The sequence below is a fragment of the Macaca thibetana genome, chromosome 9, assembly GCF_024542745.1.
Source record: "Macaca thibetana thibetana isolate TM-01 chromosome 9, ASM2454274v1, whole genome shotgun sequence".
Lineage (NCBI taxonomy): Eukaryota > Metazoa > Chordata > Mammalia > Primates > Cercopithecidae > Macaca > Macaca thibetana.
This window is the reverse complement of record NC_065586.1, coordinates 48,164,491-48,180,868: the sequence shown is the minus strand read 5'-3', so window position 1 is coordinate 48,180,868 and position 16,378 is coordinate 48,164,491. Positions and strand designations below refer to the sequence as shown.

At 47.3% G+C, this 16,378-nt stretch overlaps 1 protein-coding gene across 3 annotated transcripts in view; it reads right to left on the bottom strand.

The window, feature by feature from the left end:
* GRID1 (glutamate ionotropic receptor delta type subunit 1) overlaps positions 1–16,378 on the bottom strand; it is a 791,529-nt gene that overhangs the window by 8,662 nt on the left and 766,489 nt on the right. For all 3 annotated transcript variants that reach the window (XM_050803825.1, XM_050803827.1, XM_050803826.1), the window contains 2 exons: positions 10,188–10,354; positions 3,705–3,945 (listed from right to left, as the gene is read on the bottom strand). In XM_050803825.1, coding sequence (XP_050659782.1) covers positions 3,705–3,945; positions 10,188–10,354 — 408 coding nt within the window. The remainder of the gene's footprint in view (positions 1–3,704; positions 3,946–10,187; positions 10,355–16,378) is intronic.

Here is a 16,378-nt window from a genome sequence, read left to right as displayed (position 1 = left end):
CTCCGAGCCCAGTGATGGATGATTCATATCTCACTCCTCATGTCATCTCCCATTTCTGCAGTTCTCATCTTTATTTCATGAATATTTTATTCTCAGAGCAATGGCTCCACATCCCCCATAAATCTAGCGGGTGGCTCTTTACTGCATCCATGGAGCTTGGTGCATTCACCTGCATTGGATAACTACATAATCGTCTGATTCCTTAGAAAAAATATGAGCTCAAATCTACATGAATATTAAGGGGTTGAACGCACATTACTACTCTTCTTCAAGTAGGTGTCTAAACTGTGACGACATCCTAGAGCAAGCCATTAAACACAACTTGGGCTCTACCCAAAGACACGTTTCTGGCTCTTAAGAAATACAGCCCACGCCTCAAAATGAAACATTGAAAGATCAACCAGACACTCTCACCTAATTGCAAATGCTGCCCCATAAAACACGGGCAACCAGGAGCACAAAGTAGTTCTGGATTAAATACCATCATTATTTTTTGAAGGTTTTAAGAATATGCTTCTAAAAGACTGTTTTGAGCCCTTTCCTGGTTCCTATTCCCTGCATGATAAAGTCAAAACCTCTCGGTCTGGCATTTAAGTTCTTCGGTGCAGGCCCCATATCCCTCCCCAGCTTCCCCTGCTAGCATCTCCTTCCTCATGTTGACACTTCAGCCCTAGAGCTCCAGGAGGTATGATGACTTTGTTCACCTCCGTGCTGTTCACTTTGCCCAAAATGCAACTTCCTGTCTCATCTTTAGTACCAGGATTTGTATCAATGCTTCAAAGCTCAGTTCTAACAGCTCTGAGCCCCAAGTAGTCTTCAATAACCACACCCCTAACCCCTCTGACTCCACCATGCCCTGGCTGGGCTGGATGCCCCTCAGCACTTTTGTGATACTTGCTGATCACTGCAGGACAGCCTGCTCAATGAGTGGAGACTGCTGGGCCCAGCTCTCTGCCACATCTGTGCATGCGGAGGTAAGCTCCCTGAAGGCAGGGGCCGAGTCTCTACAGGCAGGCTTATTAAAGGAAGAAAGGGAGAGAGGGAAGAAGGAAGGGAGACATTGCATTTGAAATTTGGAAACCCATAAAAATAGGAAAAAGATGGAACATTTCCATGCAACCCTTCCTAGCAACACCAGAAGGGGTTGGAGGACAGGCAGCTGCTGTGCTTTTCCAACCTGCCTCTCTCCATGTGTCCTCATTCCTATCTGGAAGCAGGTTGGCAGCAGGGGCAGGAAGTCCCACATTCTGGAAGCAGGGCTGATGTATTCATCATTTCATAACTGAGATCCTGGACTTATGCGGAAGCCAGAATAAAAGGTAGGATGTTTTACCGGCAAGAAAGGAGCTGTTCCTCACAGCTAGGTGATTCCTTGGTCTCCTGGTCTCTACATTTTTTTCTCTTTTCTTTTCTGTCTTCCTATCTATGTCTCTTTAACAATCACCAGTCTCTCTCTCTCTCTCTCTCTCTCTCTCTCTCTCTCTCTCTCTCTCTCTCTGTCTCTCTCACACACATACACCACAACAATTAACTGTGGGTGGTCCAGGCTGAAATTGTCCAAACCGTCACTAAACTAGGCATTGTGAAGGGACATGGCTAAAAGCAGACAATGACTTCCCATCCAAAGGACAAGCTCTCCCTGCAGGTGGCTCACAGATGATAGGCTAGAGGCTGGGGTTGAGCCTGAACCTGTGTCTCCAGGCCCCCAGCCTTGCCCACTGCTGCCCAGGAAGGCAAATTCCTGACAGTGTGATTTTCATCCACCTGGAGACCCTCCCCTGCTCCCCTGACACAAAAGGCCTTTGCACAGAGGAAACCAGGCTGAAGACTTATGGAAAATAAGCAAAACCCAAAACAAACAACATGGAGTGGGAGCAACGTGGGCCAATTTGGGGGCCTGGTCTTTTCCATCCTTCTTGGTTCTACTGGGAGTGGTTTTGGGACCACTCCACCATGGCTGCCCACTGATGCTTCCGTGCATAGAGACCTGGGTGGTGCCAAGCAGGTGAATGGTGCACTCTGGCCATGGCGTGGAGGGGCTGACACGATGAGGAGAGGTCAGATATGTGCGGCCTTTCCTTAACACTGCTCGTCAGAATAATTCACTGTCCCTCCCACTGACTTCTTTATACAAAATGTTCCAGTAGCCAAAGAAGCTCGGGACAGAACCATCAACTGTTCCTTTCAGGCCTTTTCCTCAAAGCTCTGCCTTTCTTCCCTTCTGAGCTCCGGGGGTGACAGGACAGCCACTGAGGCTGCAACTGGCTCCAGCTTCACATTCCCTTACATGGAGATACACTGAAGGATGGAGAGGAAGACAGATGTCCCCGAATATTGCAGATGTACTGAGTTAAGCAGTGTCCTCCTTCCAGGGAAGAGACAGCGTAAGGACAGAGAGCTCACTACCTGGTATAATGCAGAGTCCTGTAAAGGAGTGAGGGACACCTACCCCTGTCCTCACCCCTGACCTGCCAGGAATGCCCTTACAGACCAACGAATGGAGGGTGAGATGTGGCCAGACACCCAGGCCACAGACATGGTGGACCCACCCTTCCTGCCCAGAGGTGCCAAATCCCTGCCCGAAATTAGGCTGAGAAGGAGCCTGCCGGCTCTTACGTCCTCCTGGCTGTTTTTCTTTCCTGGCTCAGTTTATTTTTGTGCCCCTTGGACCTCCTTCCTCTGAAACCATTTAATGAACTGCCCGGTACTATCTGAGCTTTCAGTAAAAACAAAAACAGGTAAAAAACAAAAACAAAACAGAAGTGCTTTTGGGTCTGATGCAGGTTGCTTTACCACTTCCTCTTTGAGGTTTATATCCATTTGCACCCACAGAGTCTCTAAGCAGAGCTGTGGTTCTAGACATAGCTGAGGCCTATGTGGCACAGAGTGACAGCCCCGTGGATGGTGTGGCTGGGCATGTGTAGTTTCTGCTGGCAAAGCATCATCACCAAATGACACTCCTTTCCACCCTCCCTTAGGGGAACTGTCTCCAGGTCTCTGGGGCACCTTGGTGAAGGCTTTATTTCAGAAAAAATAAAAATTAAAAAAAAGAGCTTGCAGAAGAATACAAACCCGATAAGAAGGAAGTGTGGAGGGACAGAATCAACTTGCAGTTGGCACATACAGGGAGGGACGTGTGCCCAGAACCTGGAGTGTGGACAGAGCTAGAGTGTTCCCTGGGCTGGGTGTACCCAGGAGGGACAGGGGCAAGGCTGGGCCCTGCAAGGAGGAGGGATATAGGGAGAAAGGAGTGCTGGGAGGGACAGGGATCCCCTGATGCTCTGGGAGAACAGTGCCCTGTGGCCCTTGGTGAGAAGTCAAAGAGAATCAGGAAGGAACGGGCTCCTCTCTTACCCTACAGGTGGTCTCTCCAGGTCAGGGTGGAGGCACATGGGCGGGGCAGGGTAGGGAAGGGCTCTCTGGCGCTGCCCACGCTGTACCTGCTCTATAGATAAATACAGGACTTTAGTGGCTAAGGCTGGCACTGCAGCACTTTGTTCAAGCAAGAAAACATCCCCTACATTCTTCTCTAGTTTTAAAAACAAAATAAAACAACAACGAAATCCCCCAATATAAAACTCTGTTGTCTCCAGACAAGATGACTCAGGTAACTACTAACTAGAAACAATCTGCCCTCCCAGCGGCCCAGTGTGACACTCTTGCCTCTAGGCTGCGAAAGGGAGGGCAGGCCCCAGGGTGCTGACCTCCTTGGGGGTCTCCTGGTGGCACCGGTTGCTGTTCCACCACAACTCCAGGGCGGCCACCAGGCAGGCCAGGAGCAGGCCGATGGCCAGGATGCAGAAGACCCCGGCGAAGCTGTGTAGCTTGAGGGATTTGCCGTCGGCCTGGGCACTGGCATGGCTGGTGAGGTCACAGCGGCCCATGTGTGGCCACCACTTCTGCTTCAGCACATCCAGGTCCCCTGTGTCCTGCAGCTCCAGGATCCTGCAAGACACAATCCAGGTGAGCTATAGCCACTGACCTCATCGACTCAGCCATGAGGGCCCTGGCCCCTGCCCCACCATGCTGGCCCCACCACAGACAACACTGAGCCATCCTAGCAGCTTTCTGCCTTAGCTCTTCTCTTCCCAGTCCACTCCCCACACTACAGGTAAAGTGTTACTCCCAAACGCACATTAAGTTTTGTCACTTCCCTCCCCAACAGCCCCCCGCTCTCTCCCACCCTATCCCACTGCCCAAGAATAAAGTCTGACAGCAAATCACATAAGGCCCGTCACATGGATTCTGTGGCAAGAGCTCAAGATAAAACTAGGAAATACAGAAAGGAAAGAGGCAAACATTTAGGTTGTGGATTTAGGATATTCCTGATCCTGAAAATGCTTTCTTTTGAGCTTTCATTACTATATCCTAAGTCTCTCCCACTGGGATTCACCAAATTATTCATACAATCATTTGATTTGAGGACCTTCTGTGCTTTGCCTAGTATGATGTTCAGCACTGCTGAGCTTATGGTCTAGAGATACAATCACTGACCCTAAAAAAATTAGCTCAATCAAAGTGCAGGCAGAACTGTGATTAAAAAAAAAAAAATTTAATCAAAGTAGAGGTTCTAGGAAACAGCACATAGTAGGTGGTGTTCACTGGAGGATTGGAGAAATCCTCACCGAGGAGCCTACAGGTAAGGAGAAGCTTGAAGGATGACTAATCATAAAACAGCTCACATGGGTCTAGCATGTTCTACGTGCCAAGGATTACCCTCCATGCTTGACAAAGAGTGTTGAATCTTCATTCGCATGCCAATCCTTTGAGATGGTTATTCCTGTTTTCCCATTTGACAGAGAAGGAAATCAAGGCACAGAGAGGTGAAATGTCTTGCCAAAGTCATTATGAGGCTGCCAGGGTTGGCTTTCAACTTGCAGGAGGAAGAACCTTCCTGAGACTAACACCCCATGTGAAAGTCATGTCTGGGGTAGCGCTTAGCACGTTTAAGAAGTGGAAAAATGGCCAGGGAGGCTATTGGGTGGTACGGGAGCAGGCATCAGGTGAGGACAGGGAAGAAGGCAGAGCCCAGACACGGGCTCTGAGAGGGCATGAGCGGCAGCTTCGATTTCATCATGTGTGCAATGGTGGGACAACCCATGCTGCTTCTGTACACCCCACTGTGGTTTTCTCTGGTTGTGGTATTTTTGTCTGTAACCCAGGAGTCTTAACAGAGAGCCAGTGGTAGCTGGTAGCACTCAGACCCCAAACACCTAAGCTTTTCCAGTGGGGAGTGGAGCTCTTTAAGCCTGATCCATGGTGATATATTCAACTGATAACATCTGTAGAGGTCCCTCTGAGTTCTCTGGGTGTGTGTCGTTAGAGAGCAGCAGTTGTTTATAGCCAGGAGAAATCCACTGCCCACTGGACAGTTGTGTGATCTCTACCCTGGACCTGCATTCCAGCTCAGCTGTGACCACAGACCGGAGGCTATGCTCAATTCCCATACATGGGCTTGTGTCTGGTGGAGACAAGAGTCACAACCCTGAGGGGGTCCCAAGACCTGTCAGCATCATGGGCCCAGCACAGCATGGCCTCTTGATGTCTGGGAATGGCCTGGCTCAGTGCAAAGATTGGCTTTGGAGGCACCAGACCTCACCTGGACCGGGGACTTGCCCCTCCTAAAGCTCAGTGTTCTCATCTTTGCAACATAAACTGTTGACCCCCACTTAGATGAGCAGATCCTTCAGGACAGGAGCTGTGGGTTATTCTGTTTTCCCTGAGCAACCACAGTGACTGGCATCACTAAGGCTTTCAGTAGATGTCTGTTGTGTCAATAAATGTGTGAATGTACTAATTGAGCAGTAAAAACTTGACTAAGATGGCTGTGGTTAGATATTGATATAATGTCCATTAAGTGCTCAGGGCACTGGTCAGGATGAAAGACACAGAATGTGGCTGTACATTCAGGGACTTGGTTGTTAAGATACATGTGCATTTATATGGTTTGGGGTCATGCTTAGATTGCCCCAGAACACTACAGACCCCTCTCATGGCACATCACATGGTGAACCGGACAGCCGTAGTGTTGTACCACCTCATATGATCACGTCGGGCCAACTCAGTGTCTGCACGTCTGCCTGTTCACTGGCCTTAATAAGTCTGTGCTGGTAGGCATGAGGAGGCTGAGCCTCCTGGCAGTTGCAGGAACCTCAGGGACAGATAGGCAGGACCTCAGGGCCTTTGAGGAGGTCAGCAGTTGAACAGCTAGCTAGCTATGGATAGACAGTAGAGCTTTGTGTTCATGGCTATCCATTCAAATCCAGGCTTGGAGTCTCTCAAATTTAGCTCTCTTATCACTAAAGCCTGAGGTTATAATAAATGTACCTACCTCACAGGATATTGTGACAAAATGAGAAGAGGGAACACATACAGACCGTTAGCTTGAGATCCAGCCAGTAATCAGAGCTCCATAAAAACTGGTTAGTAGTTGTCAGTCTGATGGCCACATTGACCAGTAGCCTTATCTTGCCAGCACTGACATGAGCGACCTTTTATAGAGAACACAGTAGGAGCTGATCATTTTACACTGTTTGAATCCTCATAACAGCCTGCAAAGTGGTTCTTATTATGTCTATTTTACGTCTCAAAGACCTAAAGCTCAGAATCTAGATGACTTGCCCACTGTTGCAATTAGAAAGTGGCAATGCTGCTCATCAGAGCTGGGTCATTCTGACCCAGGAGGCCATGGTCTTTCCAGAACAGCAGGCTGTTCTCCTGGGGCCAGCTTCGGGGCCTAGGGGATGGTGAGGCTCTGGCCAGATGGTGGTTGTGGGGTCAGATCCCCACTCTTCTGCTCATTAGACAGATCCTGTGCAATGTCAGGGAAGTTGCTTAATTTTGCTGACCTCTTCTTCCTGCTCCCTATAATTGTATGCACTTTTTATACCCAGTCTTATCCCAGAATGATAGTAAGGCAATTTATAGGAAAGCATAACATAAAACAAAAAACCTAAACAAACAAAAATGATATTTAAATATGGAAGGGACAGAGGAAAGATAAAACAAGTCACAGGTACAAAATGACTTTGAGAATGAGGCTAAACTAATGCACACCGTAATAATCCATACTCCCGCTTACAAGAAAGCCAGAGGGATAATAGCCACTTCCTGAAGCCAGCTGTTCTATTTTCCAGACAGATATAATTGCAGGTGCTTTTTTTTTATTCAATAGCTGTGGAGCCTGCTACACAGTAGGTGCTCAATAAATGGCTATTAAATTGCTAAACATTTATTGAATGCCCACTCTGCATGCTGTGGTCTGCAAGCCTGTTTATAGCACATAAGCCCTTCCACACATGCACATACATCTAGATTCTGTCTTCTGCCAAAGCAAAGGAGCGTATCTTTATTGAAGGAAGTAGTTTAGTTCCCAGGATGAAGGGAAAGACAGTCACAGCAGTTCCACATAAGGCTAGGACCTACCATTTATACCAGAACCTGTTTTCTACAAATGGCATGAGGCACTGCTCTCAGGACCTGTCCCTTCACTCCTCTGAAACATGCCTTAGCTAGGGGCAGCTCACAGTTCTGTATGCACCATACAAGAAATCCTTTTTTTTTTTTTTTTGAGAATAGGGTCTTTTTTGGTCGCCCAGGCTGGAGTGCAGTGGTACGATCTCAGCTCACTGCAACCTCCGTCTCCTGGGTTCAAGCAATTTTCATGCCTCAGCCTCCCGAGTAGCTGGGATTATAGAAGTGTGCCACCACATCCACCTAATTTTTTGCATTTTTACTACAGACAGGGTTTTGCTATGTTGGTCGGGCTGGGCTTGAACTCCTGGCCTCACGTGATCTGCCCGCTTCAGCCTCCCAAAGTGCGGGGAGCCACGGCACCCAGCCCAACAGAACCTTTTAAAGAACCACTGGCATCAGTAAGTTGGCAACCTGAGGTCTGAGTGTCGCTACTCAAGGGATGATCCCAGCCCAGAAGGAACTGTACCATACAGGAAGATGAGGAAACTGTGGGAGGCCAGCACAGGCCACTGGTGATGTTTCCTTATAATCACAGAGCACATGCCTTCTGATGAAAGCAAACAGTAATCAAACACTACTTGTCAAAATGACATGGAAACTGGACTAGCCACATTTGATTATGGTGACTGCTGGAATCAGGAGAGCAGCCCATGGGGTCTCTGTTGGGAGGTTTTGCACATGGACCTCACGGTCAGTGAGTGGACAGGTAGTGGGCAGGCTTGTTTCAGAAAGCCTGGTCTCTGGAATCACACACCCCATGTTGGCCCTGGCCCTGGTCCTCTGAAGTCACACAAAGGACATCTCACTCCTTCTGCCTCCAGCAAGGCTTACGATATTGGAGGTGGACAGCCACACCCCTCCCCACTCATCTCCACCTTCCCCAGGTTGAGTATTCTCAGGTTCTACTCTGACCTAATGGGAGTCCCCTCTGCTCTGACTCCATTCAGCAATCCAGCCAAGACCGGGGCTCCTGGACTAATGTCTGCTGCCTCTTCTCTCCAGTGTGTCAGTGTTCACTTCAGCAGACTCTCAGGAGCCATGTGAGCAGTGTGAGCACACGGGGACTCTAACCTTTCCTCTCTGGGGCCCCTGTGCTTCCATGAGCGCGTCTTGGGGTGCATTAGTGGTCTTGGTGCTGCTGCTGTGTTGGCCCCATGGGCTCTCTTACCATCTGTTCTAGAGAGATGCTCAGAGGTTGATGGTCTGTGGAATCGTCCTGAGCCTCCCATCTCGGAAAACCAACTGGTGTGAACCTCAAGAACACCAACGTGTTATAAATCCTGGAGAGAAGCCATTCTTTCTTCATGCATTTAATCTGAGCAATTGATAAATCACTACTCCTCCTTCCCTCTTGTCATCTCTCTCTGCTCCAGAGAGTAGAGGGAGGAACAGAATGTATACTTGATTAAATTTAAGGGAAAACCCAAAAGTCTCATTTACCTTAATTAGCCCTACTCTTTTCCTCAATTTTGCAAAGAAACCACTGAATGGACTGGTTGCAGGCCCTCCTCCTCAGCCTTCCCTTGATGGGGCTGAGGCCCAGGTACTCATGAGCAGAAGGGCACAATGTGGACATCTAGAGTGTGGGAGAAGGGAGGTTGTGGGGCTTGGAGATCCAGCAGCCACATGGGCATAGCACTAGGGCTCAGGAGACCTGGATTCTACTTCCAGCTCTGCCAGCAGCTGGCTCAGCAATCTGAATATCCTAGTTACCCTCTCTGAACTGCAGGATGTTAAAGAAATGATTTATAAGGACTCTCACGTCTCCAAATAGAAGTTCCTTAGTACTGAAATCCATGCATTAATCAGTTGACAAGCGTTGCCCCTGAACCTGGCATGATGCCAGCCTTTTCATTCAAATGCTTCTGCCTCATTTTGGATTTGGGTAGACTCTGGCAGAGCCTGCCCATAGGGCTTCCTCACTGGGCTCTGCAGATTCATCCCTTCACCCAGCAAAATGCCCTTCACAGATGTGTGCAAGAAGATGGCCCAAGGCTTAGACATGTTGGGGACAGGAGCTCTTGTTCACAGCTGACTACTGGACAAAGGCCACTGAACTACCCATGCCCCACTTCCACCCTTTCTGGCTAAGGCCACATCCCTTCCCTGCCCCAGCAGACAGCATCTCCTTGGACAAGGAAACTTCTGCCCTACAATCAGAGGCCCCTTCCAGCCACGTGCAAATAAATATGGAGACATTCTGCTTCTCTGACCCTACTTTTTAAAAGTCTCCACATTGACTACTCCACTTTACAGGTACATTTCTCTTTAAAAGTGATTAGTAGGCCCTTATCAGATCCTGCTAATTATTCATTTTTCTGGCTAACTCCTCCTCATTCTTCCAGCCTCAGGTGCCCCCTCCTCTGGGAGGTTCTCCCAGATATCCTGGGTCTGGTGAGATGCCCTTTTCTGCCTGCCTCTACCCTAGCATACTGAGGATGTCTTTGCCACATGCTAATATGCTCTGGGCTGGCATTACCTGCTCACAACAGAGACCCCAGAGAGACTCTGAGCCTTCCTGGCAGGGACCATATACTTCCACAGGGTCTGAGGGTAGGGGAGGAGGAAGCAGTGGGGCATAGTATGTGCTTAGGAAAATGTGATGAACAAAGGTGTTTGCATTGGCTCTTGTCTTCTAAGAGGTTATTCTCTTACCCTCGACCACCAGAGTCCCGAGACACTAGAGTCCCCAGGCAGCTGCCTGAGCTTACCTCTGGGAGAAGAGGTCCCTGTAGGGGCTGCCATGCTGCAGGGCGATCCCGTAACCCTTGCTGCTGATGCTGTTGCCGATGACAGTCACCGAGCAGTCGTCATCTGTCAGGGCTGCGTATTCCACCACGGCCACATCCCATAGGAAGGCGTAGTTCCCCTTCTTTGCCTGAAAGATCAAAATTACCATGAAATCAGGTAGTCCTGGCCAGTTGTGTCAGCTTTGATCGGTGAGCTATCTTGATGGTGGGATTTGAGGGACCCATCCTCAATGGTCTTCCTACCCACCAGACAGCACAGCAACTCTGCTACTATTTCCTGGCCTACAAATACCAGCATTGGTTGAGGCCACTCACTTTGACTAGACATAAAATGTGTGCAGACCAGCCACAAAACATCTCATGGAGAGGGGAAGAGCAGAGGAACTAGAGGTGGGCTCTAAGACGAGCTTCCTGGTCACAGTGCCATGGGCCTATGTCTCAGATTAGAAGGCTCAGCTTTGGAGAGTGTAGAAAATCTAATGCCAGGTGACTGAGATTCTCAGATCAGAATTGTTGGGGAGCATAACAGTTGGGGATGAGGAACAGGGGAGAATAGAACCATGGCAAATCTTATCCACTGATATTTCTACTTAGAACTTGTCTGAGCTCTGCTTAGGGTAAATCTGGAAAATGGCCCTGAATTCAGTGCCCCAGAGTAATGATGACTTAATATCAAGCACAAGCACATGCACATGTCTAGAGTCCCCTGTGCATGAGGAAAAATCCATCAGGGACAGGGCTTGACTGTTATGGTGCCATGCCAGGCTTCTGCCACTTGTCTTTTATTGCCCACACATGAAGGTATGCACATGCCTGCACACACCCCTACACATGCACACACATGCCTGCACACATACACCTGTGCACATCCACATACATATGTGTAATACACACACATCTATGCACCCATAAGTATGTGTTCACATACGTATGCACACACTCACATGCATATATGTTTGTACACACACACATGTAAACACATATACGCACACACACGTGCAGGTTTCTGGTGTCACTGTCTCCATATCAGTGCAGTGGTGGCAGATTCTTCCATCGGGAATTTGCCTGCGGTGACAGCTAAAGTCCTACTCTGTCACACCCATCCACAGCAGAGGTTGTCTTCTATCCTGAACCACAATTCTAACTTTGCCTGGAGTTTGGGCACTGGGAGGGAATGCAAGCTGCTTTACTTTCTGGAAAGAGATGCAAACCTGACACTGTCACTTGGCCATCTTGAAACAAAGTAGGATGTTCTTAATGCAGCAAAGTGCCCGGCTTTAATGCTATAGCGAGCACACAGACAACTCGTTGCCACTTCTTTCCTTTCTACCGTGGCTCGCACTAGATGATGGGGGGCCTCATTATGGGCTTAGTGACAGCACTGAAATATCACAGACAATAATAGGCCATGCTAGCAAGCTACAGGCTTCTTGGCATTGTTGAGGGCATTGTCCCTGGCTCCTGCCTTTGTTCAGTTGAGTCTTCATGTCCACTGAGACTTTCCAAAGAGTGTCATAGCTACTTAGACGAAGTTAGTCAAGATTTTATTTCTTTCAAGACCCCAAGTGCCCATGGCCCAAGACGGCTTATTTCTTTGTCAGAAGTTCTCCATTAGAAGGATTTGTGGGCAGAGTGTGACCTCCTGCAGTGGGAAGAGCCTGTTCCCAGACATTCAGACAATTTTGCCCAACAACCTTGTAAGAAATGACACACACCTGTGCCACTCATTGACTTTCACCTCAGGGAGCAATTCAAATATTACACCAAGGCCTCAGTCCTCAACCAATCCAATTTCAGAAGTCCTAAAGGACTCTGACCCAGGTTGCAAAATTACACACATCTCTCTCCTTCCATGTAGGAAGATAACAGTCCTATAAATTTTTCCTGCTGGCAAACAAGTTTTCTCACAAAAAGATAGACATTTTCAACCTCTTAGTAACCAAGTTTCTCAGCAAAATGTTGACTTATGACCTAATATTTGGTTTCAGTCAGACTTTGGAGCATTTCACATCCATGCTTGCAATTCAACATGACAATCAGACATTGTTATTTGTACAATTTCAAAAGGGCATGTCACTTTGAGGGAAAAATTAAGATCAGGTTTGTTTCTACATTTCAAGTGATGCTCCAAGAATGAAAACAAAATATGCTGACTTAGACAGAGTGGAAAGGGACTCCAAGGAAAGCCTGATGTGGCCACTCTAATGGGACACGTGGCTTCCTTCAAGCCACAGGCGTTTGTGACTCAGTTTGGGCTCAGGGACAGGTGAGCACAGCTGCATGAAAGCACCCACATTTATAGTCCTGCTGGCCTAAGCTGAAAAGGAGGGAACATCCAGAAGGGATGCTGGCAATGGCTCAGCCTCAAATCCCTGCTAACCAGGAAGGAAGTCCAGAGGAGACAGTAGGACATGCCTTCTGGACCTGCTGAATACTCCATCTCCCCATTTGTCTATTTGTAAACAGGGACTAAGTTCATCATTATATTTATTTTTTCTTTTTTTAAAAAAAAATATAGACAGTCTTGCTATGTTACCCAGGCTGAATTTGAACTCCTGGGCTCAAGCAATCATCCTGCTTCAGCATCTTGAGTTGCTGGGACTACAGGTTCATGCCACTATGCCAGGCTGCCAATATATTTCTTGTGTCTGAGGAAGCATGTGGCTGGATCCAGAATCTGCCTGAAAATGCCGAAGCAGGAGCACCTGGAGAGGGTGCTGTCCCACATTTTGTGATGGGAGCTGGAGGTAGGCTCTAGGATGAGCTTTCTGGTCATGGCATGGGCCTATGTCTCAGATTGGGGGTTCACCCTTGGAGAGGGCAGAAAATCTAATGCCAGGGGACTGTAATTCTATGGAAATGTAGGGGAGTATAACAGTGTGGAGATGAGAAGGAGGGGAGGATGGACTGTGGTAAATCTTATCCCTTTAATATTTCTACTTAGAACTTGACTGAGCCCCGTTTAAAGTGAATACAGGAAAAGGCCTTGACTTCAGTGCCTCCAAGAACAGGTGACAATATCCAGCACAAGTACATGCCTAGAGCTCCCTGTGCATGGGGAAGAACCCTTTATGGATAGGACTCTGACAGGGCCAAATCAGAAGCTCCAATGGTGGCAGGACAGGCCAGATTCTAGCTCTGTCCTTAGGAAATACCCTCCATTCCTAAATGTCATCTTCACTTCCTTGGCATCCCAGAACTTTCTCAGCCTTTCTCTTTCAGCTCCATGCTGAGTAAAAGGCAGTGCTGAAGTATTTCCTTGGGTCCCCAAGTTCATCTATTTCCAGGAGAACTTTCTGGACCTTGCAGACATCTCCCCCAGTTTCCAGTGTGTCACAGAGCCTGTCTGAGACATAAGGCTTCTTAGGTCTGACCATACTGTCAGGAACATTGCAGACGCCAGCTCTAAGAAGTCAAAATATCCCACCCATCATGGCCCTGTTGTCTTTATACAGACCCTCTTCTTCTCCCCTTGCAGAATGAGCTCCATCCTGTCCCCACAAAAACTCTAAGCTTTGCTTCTTCCTTGTAGGGTCAGAATCAGTTTTCCATGTGGCCCCTAATAATGATGAATTCACCCCCTTATTCTGTGCTACTTATCCACTGGTCTGACTTCCCCACTACAGGGAGGAACACCTAATATATCAAGCATCTGCCTCCAGGACAGCCAAGTGTGTCCTCTCTTCCCTGCCCCTCCTGCTGCAAGTTCACCCTCCTTCTTCCTTGAGTCTCAGCATTTCCTCCAATCCCGCTCCTAGGTTCAGTCACCTCCTCTGTGGGTGCAACCTCTTATCTAGCCTCTAGTTCTGTTAGGAAATCATGTCTATCTCTTTCTCGCCATTCTCCATCCCTTCACCTCCATTTCAGAGACCTCTCACATTACGAGGCATTTGTCATTTCCTATTTATATTAACTCTTTTCTGTTGAGGATGTTTTCAGGCTCTGGAAAAGACACAGCATAGGCAGGAATCTAGCTTCCTCTCAACCTTATGCTATGGTCTGGTGCTTGTAGAGGGAGGAGGGTGAACCCAGTCACCTCCCTGCAGGTGTCCCAGAGTCCCTTGGCCAAGTGTCACAACAGATCTTTAGATCTGCTATTTTTTTGCTACTTCCTGTTCAGACCAACTCCTTCTTCCTATATCTCCCAGTACTGTGTTATCCCTACTTCCAGGTGGCTGTGGGAAGTTGAGGAGGATAATGTCTGAGAACAGCCATGATAGGTGGTAAGTTGTTTGCAAATAGATTGTTAGCATTTATCTCATAATGCCTAAAAGATAAAAGGGATGCCACTGATTTGAGTTCCGCTATTAAAAGAAAACAAAAGCAAACACTATATTTCACCTTTCAATGGGTTAAGTTACCTTTATCTGGTTTGGCTGGTCCATTTATAATATTAAACGCATTCTGAATTTCCAATTGCTGACTCACCATGGATCAATGCCTTAGAATAAGGCTGGTGGAAAGTTAGGCTGGAGACAAGGCTGTGGATACAGCCAAGCTTGCTCCAAGCCCTCAGCTCTCTGCAGAGCCTAGGTGGGCATAGACATCCAACAGTCCAGGCCCTTTTGACCCCAGAGAGCCCTTCAGGACTAGTTACGGGGTCCTGGGACTCCAACCCATGTTTCTTCCAGGAGCTATGAAACGTATTTGCAGATCATCCTAGAAAATAGATGTCTGCAAACTAATATGTGTAAGTGGCCAAATTACATTTCTAGAACATATGGTCTAGAAATGTAATTTGGCCACTTACACAGCGCTTTAAAAAAAAATGATAATATCTAGTGGTAAAGGAATTGTGAAAAAAATGTGCGTAATCCTTCATGGCTACCAGCACCACAAAATGATGCAACCCTTTGGAGAGTAATACAAGAGTACAAAACACAAATGTTTAAAGCTGCTCATGTCTTTCACCTTTGCAAGTTGGGAATTTAACCAAAAAAGTAACCTAAATGTATCTAAAATGCATGACAAATATTCTAAATCAAGAGTTGACTCTAAAGTAAACATATGGTTTAAATATTTACTATTAGGGAAACAACTTAATCAATTATGGTTCATAAATGTGATAGCATTTTATGTAACAGATAGTAATATAAAGGCTTTACAGAAACACTCTATGTTTATATTTATATACATAGATATGAATACTTAAGGAAAGTGAAAGAAAATAATAGGATGAACAGATTATTATTGATAGATACAGTATTATTGCTCTTGTGTGTACATGTGAAATGCAATATTCTAAAAGATGGATCATCACCTAATAGAGCGGGATAAGTGACACTTTTCTAGACAAGTGGGTGAAAGTGTTGTCTTTATTTAACCTTGTTTCACAGTTTGTTCTATCATGCATGACACAGACACCTAATCCAATCTGCATCCTCCATGTGCCCCTGGCTCCACTGTAGCAGTGCCCTGGCCCATCATCAACAGGACACAAAGGTCTGGGAGAGCTCTCAGACCTCTCCAGAACACTGGCTCCCTGATAATAGCCAAGCACTTGGAAAAATCTCCTTGACATTTCTGGCCTACCTCTAAACATTTTGCTTCATTTCATTCTCTCCTTTTCCTAAAAGAAAAGCAAACAAATAAACATGGTCCAGACATAAAAAAGAATAGATGCAGGAACTTTAGGGAAAGGAGGAAGAATATCTTGGCATGAGAAAAAGTCAAAGGCATGTGAGCATCTATCCCTGGGATGCCAGGACAACAACAGCTAGAGAGACCACCCAGCCTTGTCTCCCAGCAAACACCTTAGCAAACAGATTCCCTTCTCAGTCTACCTGCACCCTGGGTTGTTGCAAAAGGAAAAAAAAATTGACATGGTGAGGGAGTCTGGCTCTAACACTTACAGCATCCTCCCTAACATTTAGGGGAATATGATTGGCCTCTATTTGCTGGAGGAAGGTTGGGCTCTATAAAAGAAGCCACAAGTGAGCTGGGTTATTGGATGACTTGCTTGTGTTCCATGACTTCACACCGGCAGTAAAATGAAATTGCATTGCCTTTTGTTGCTCCACTGATTCCACCCCTTTTGGAACTCACTTGGAGCACAACCTTTCAGACACATCAGCCTTCAAGGCAAGAACCTCATTACACTATTACATTCCATCCTAACTGCTTTGGAAAGGGACAAGCAACCACACTGCTCC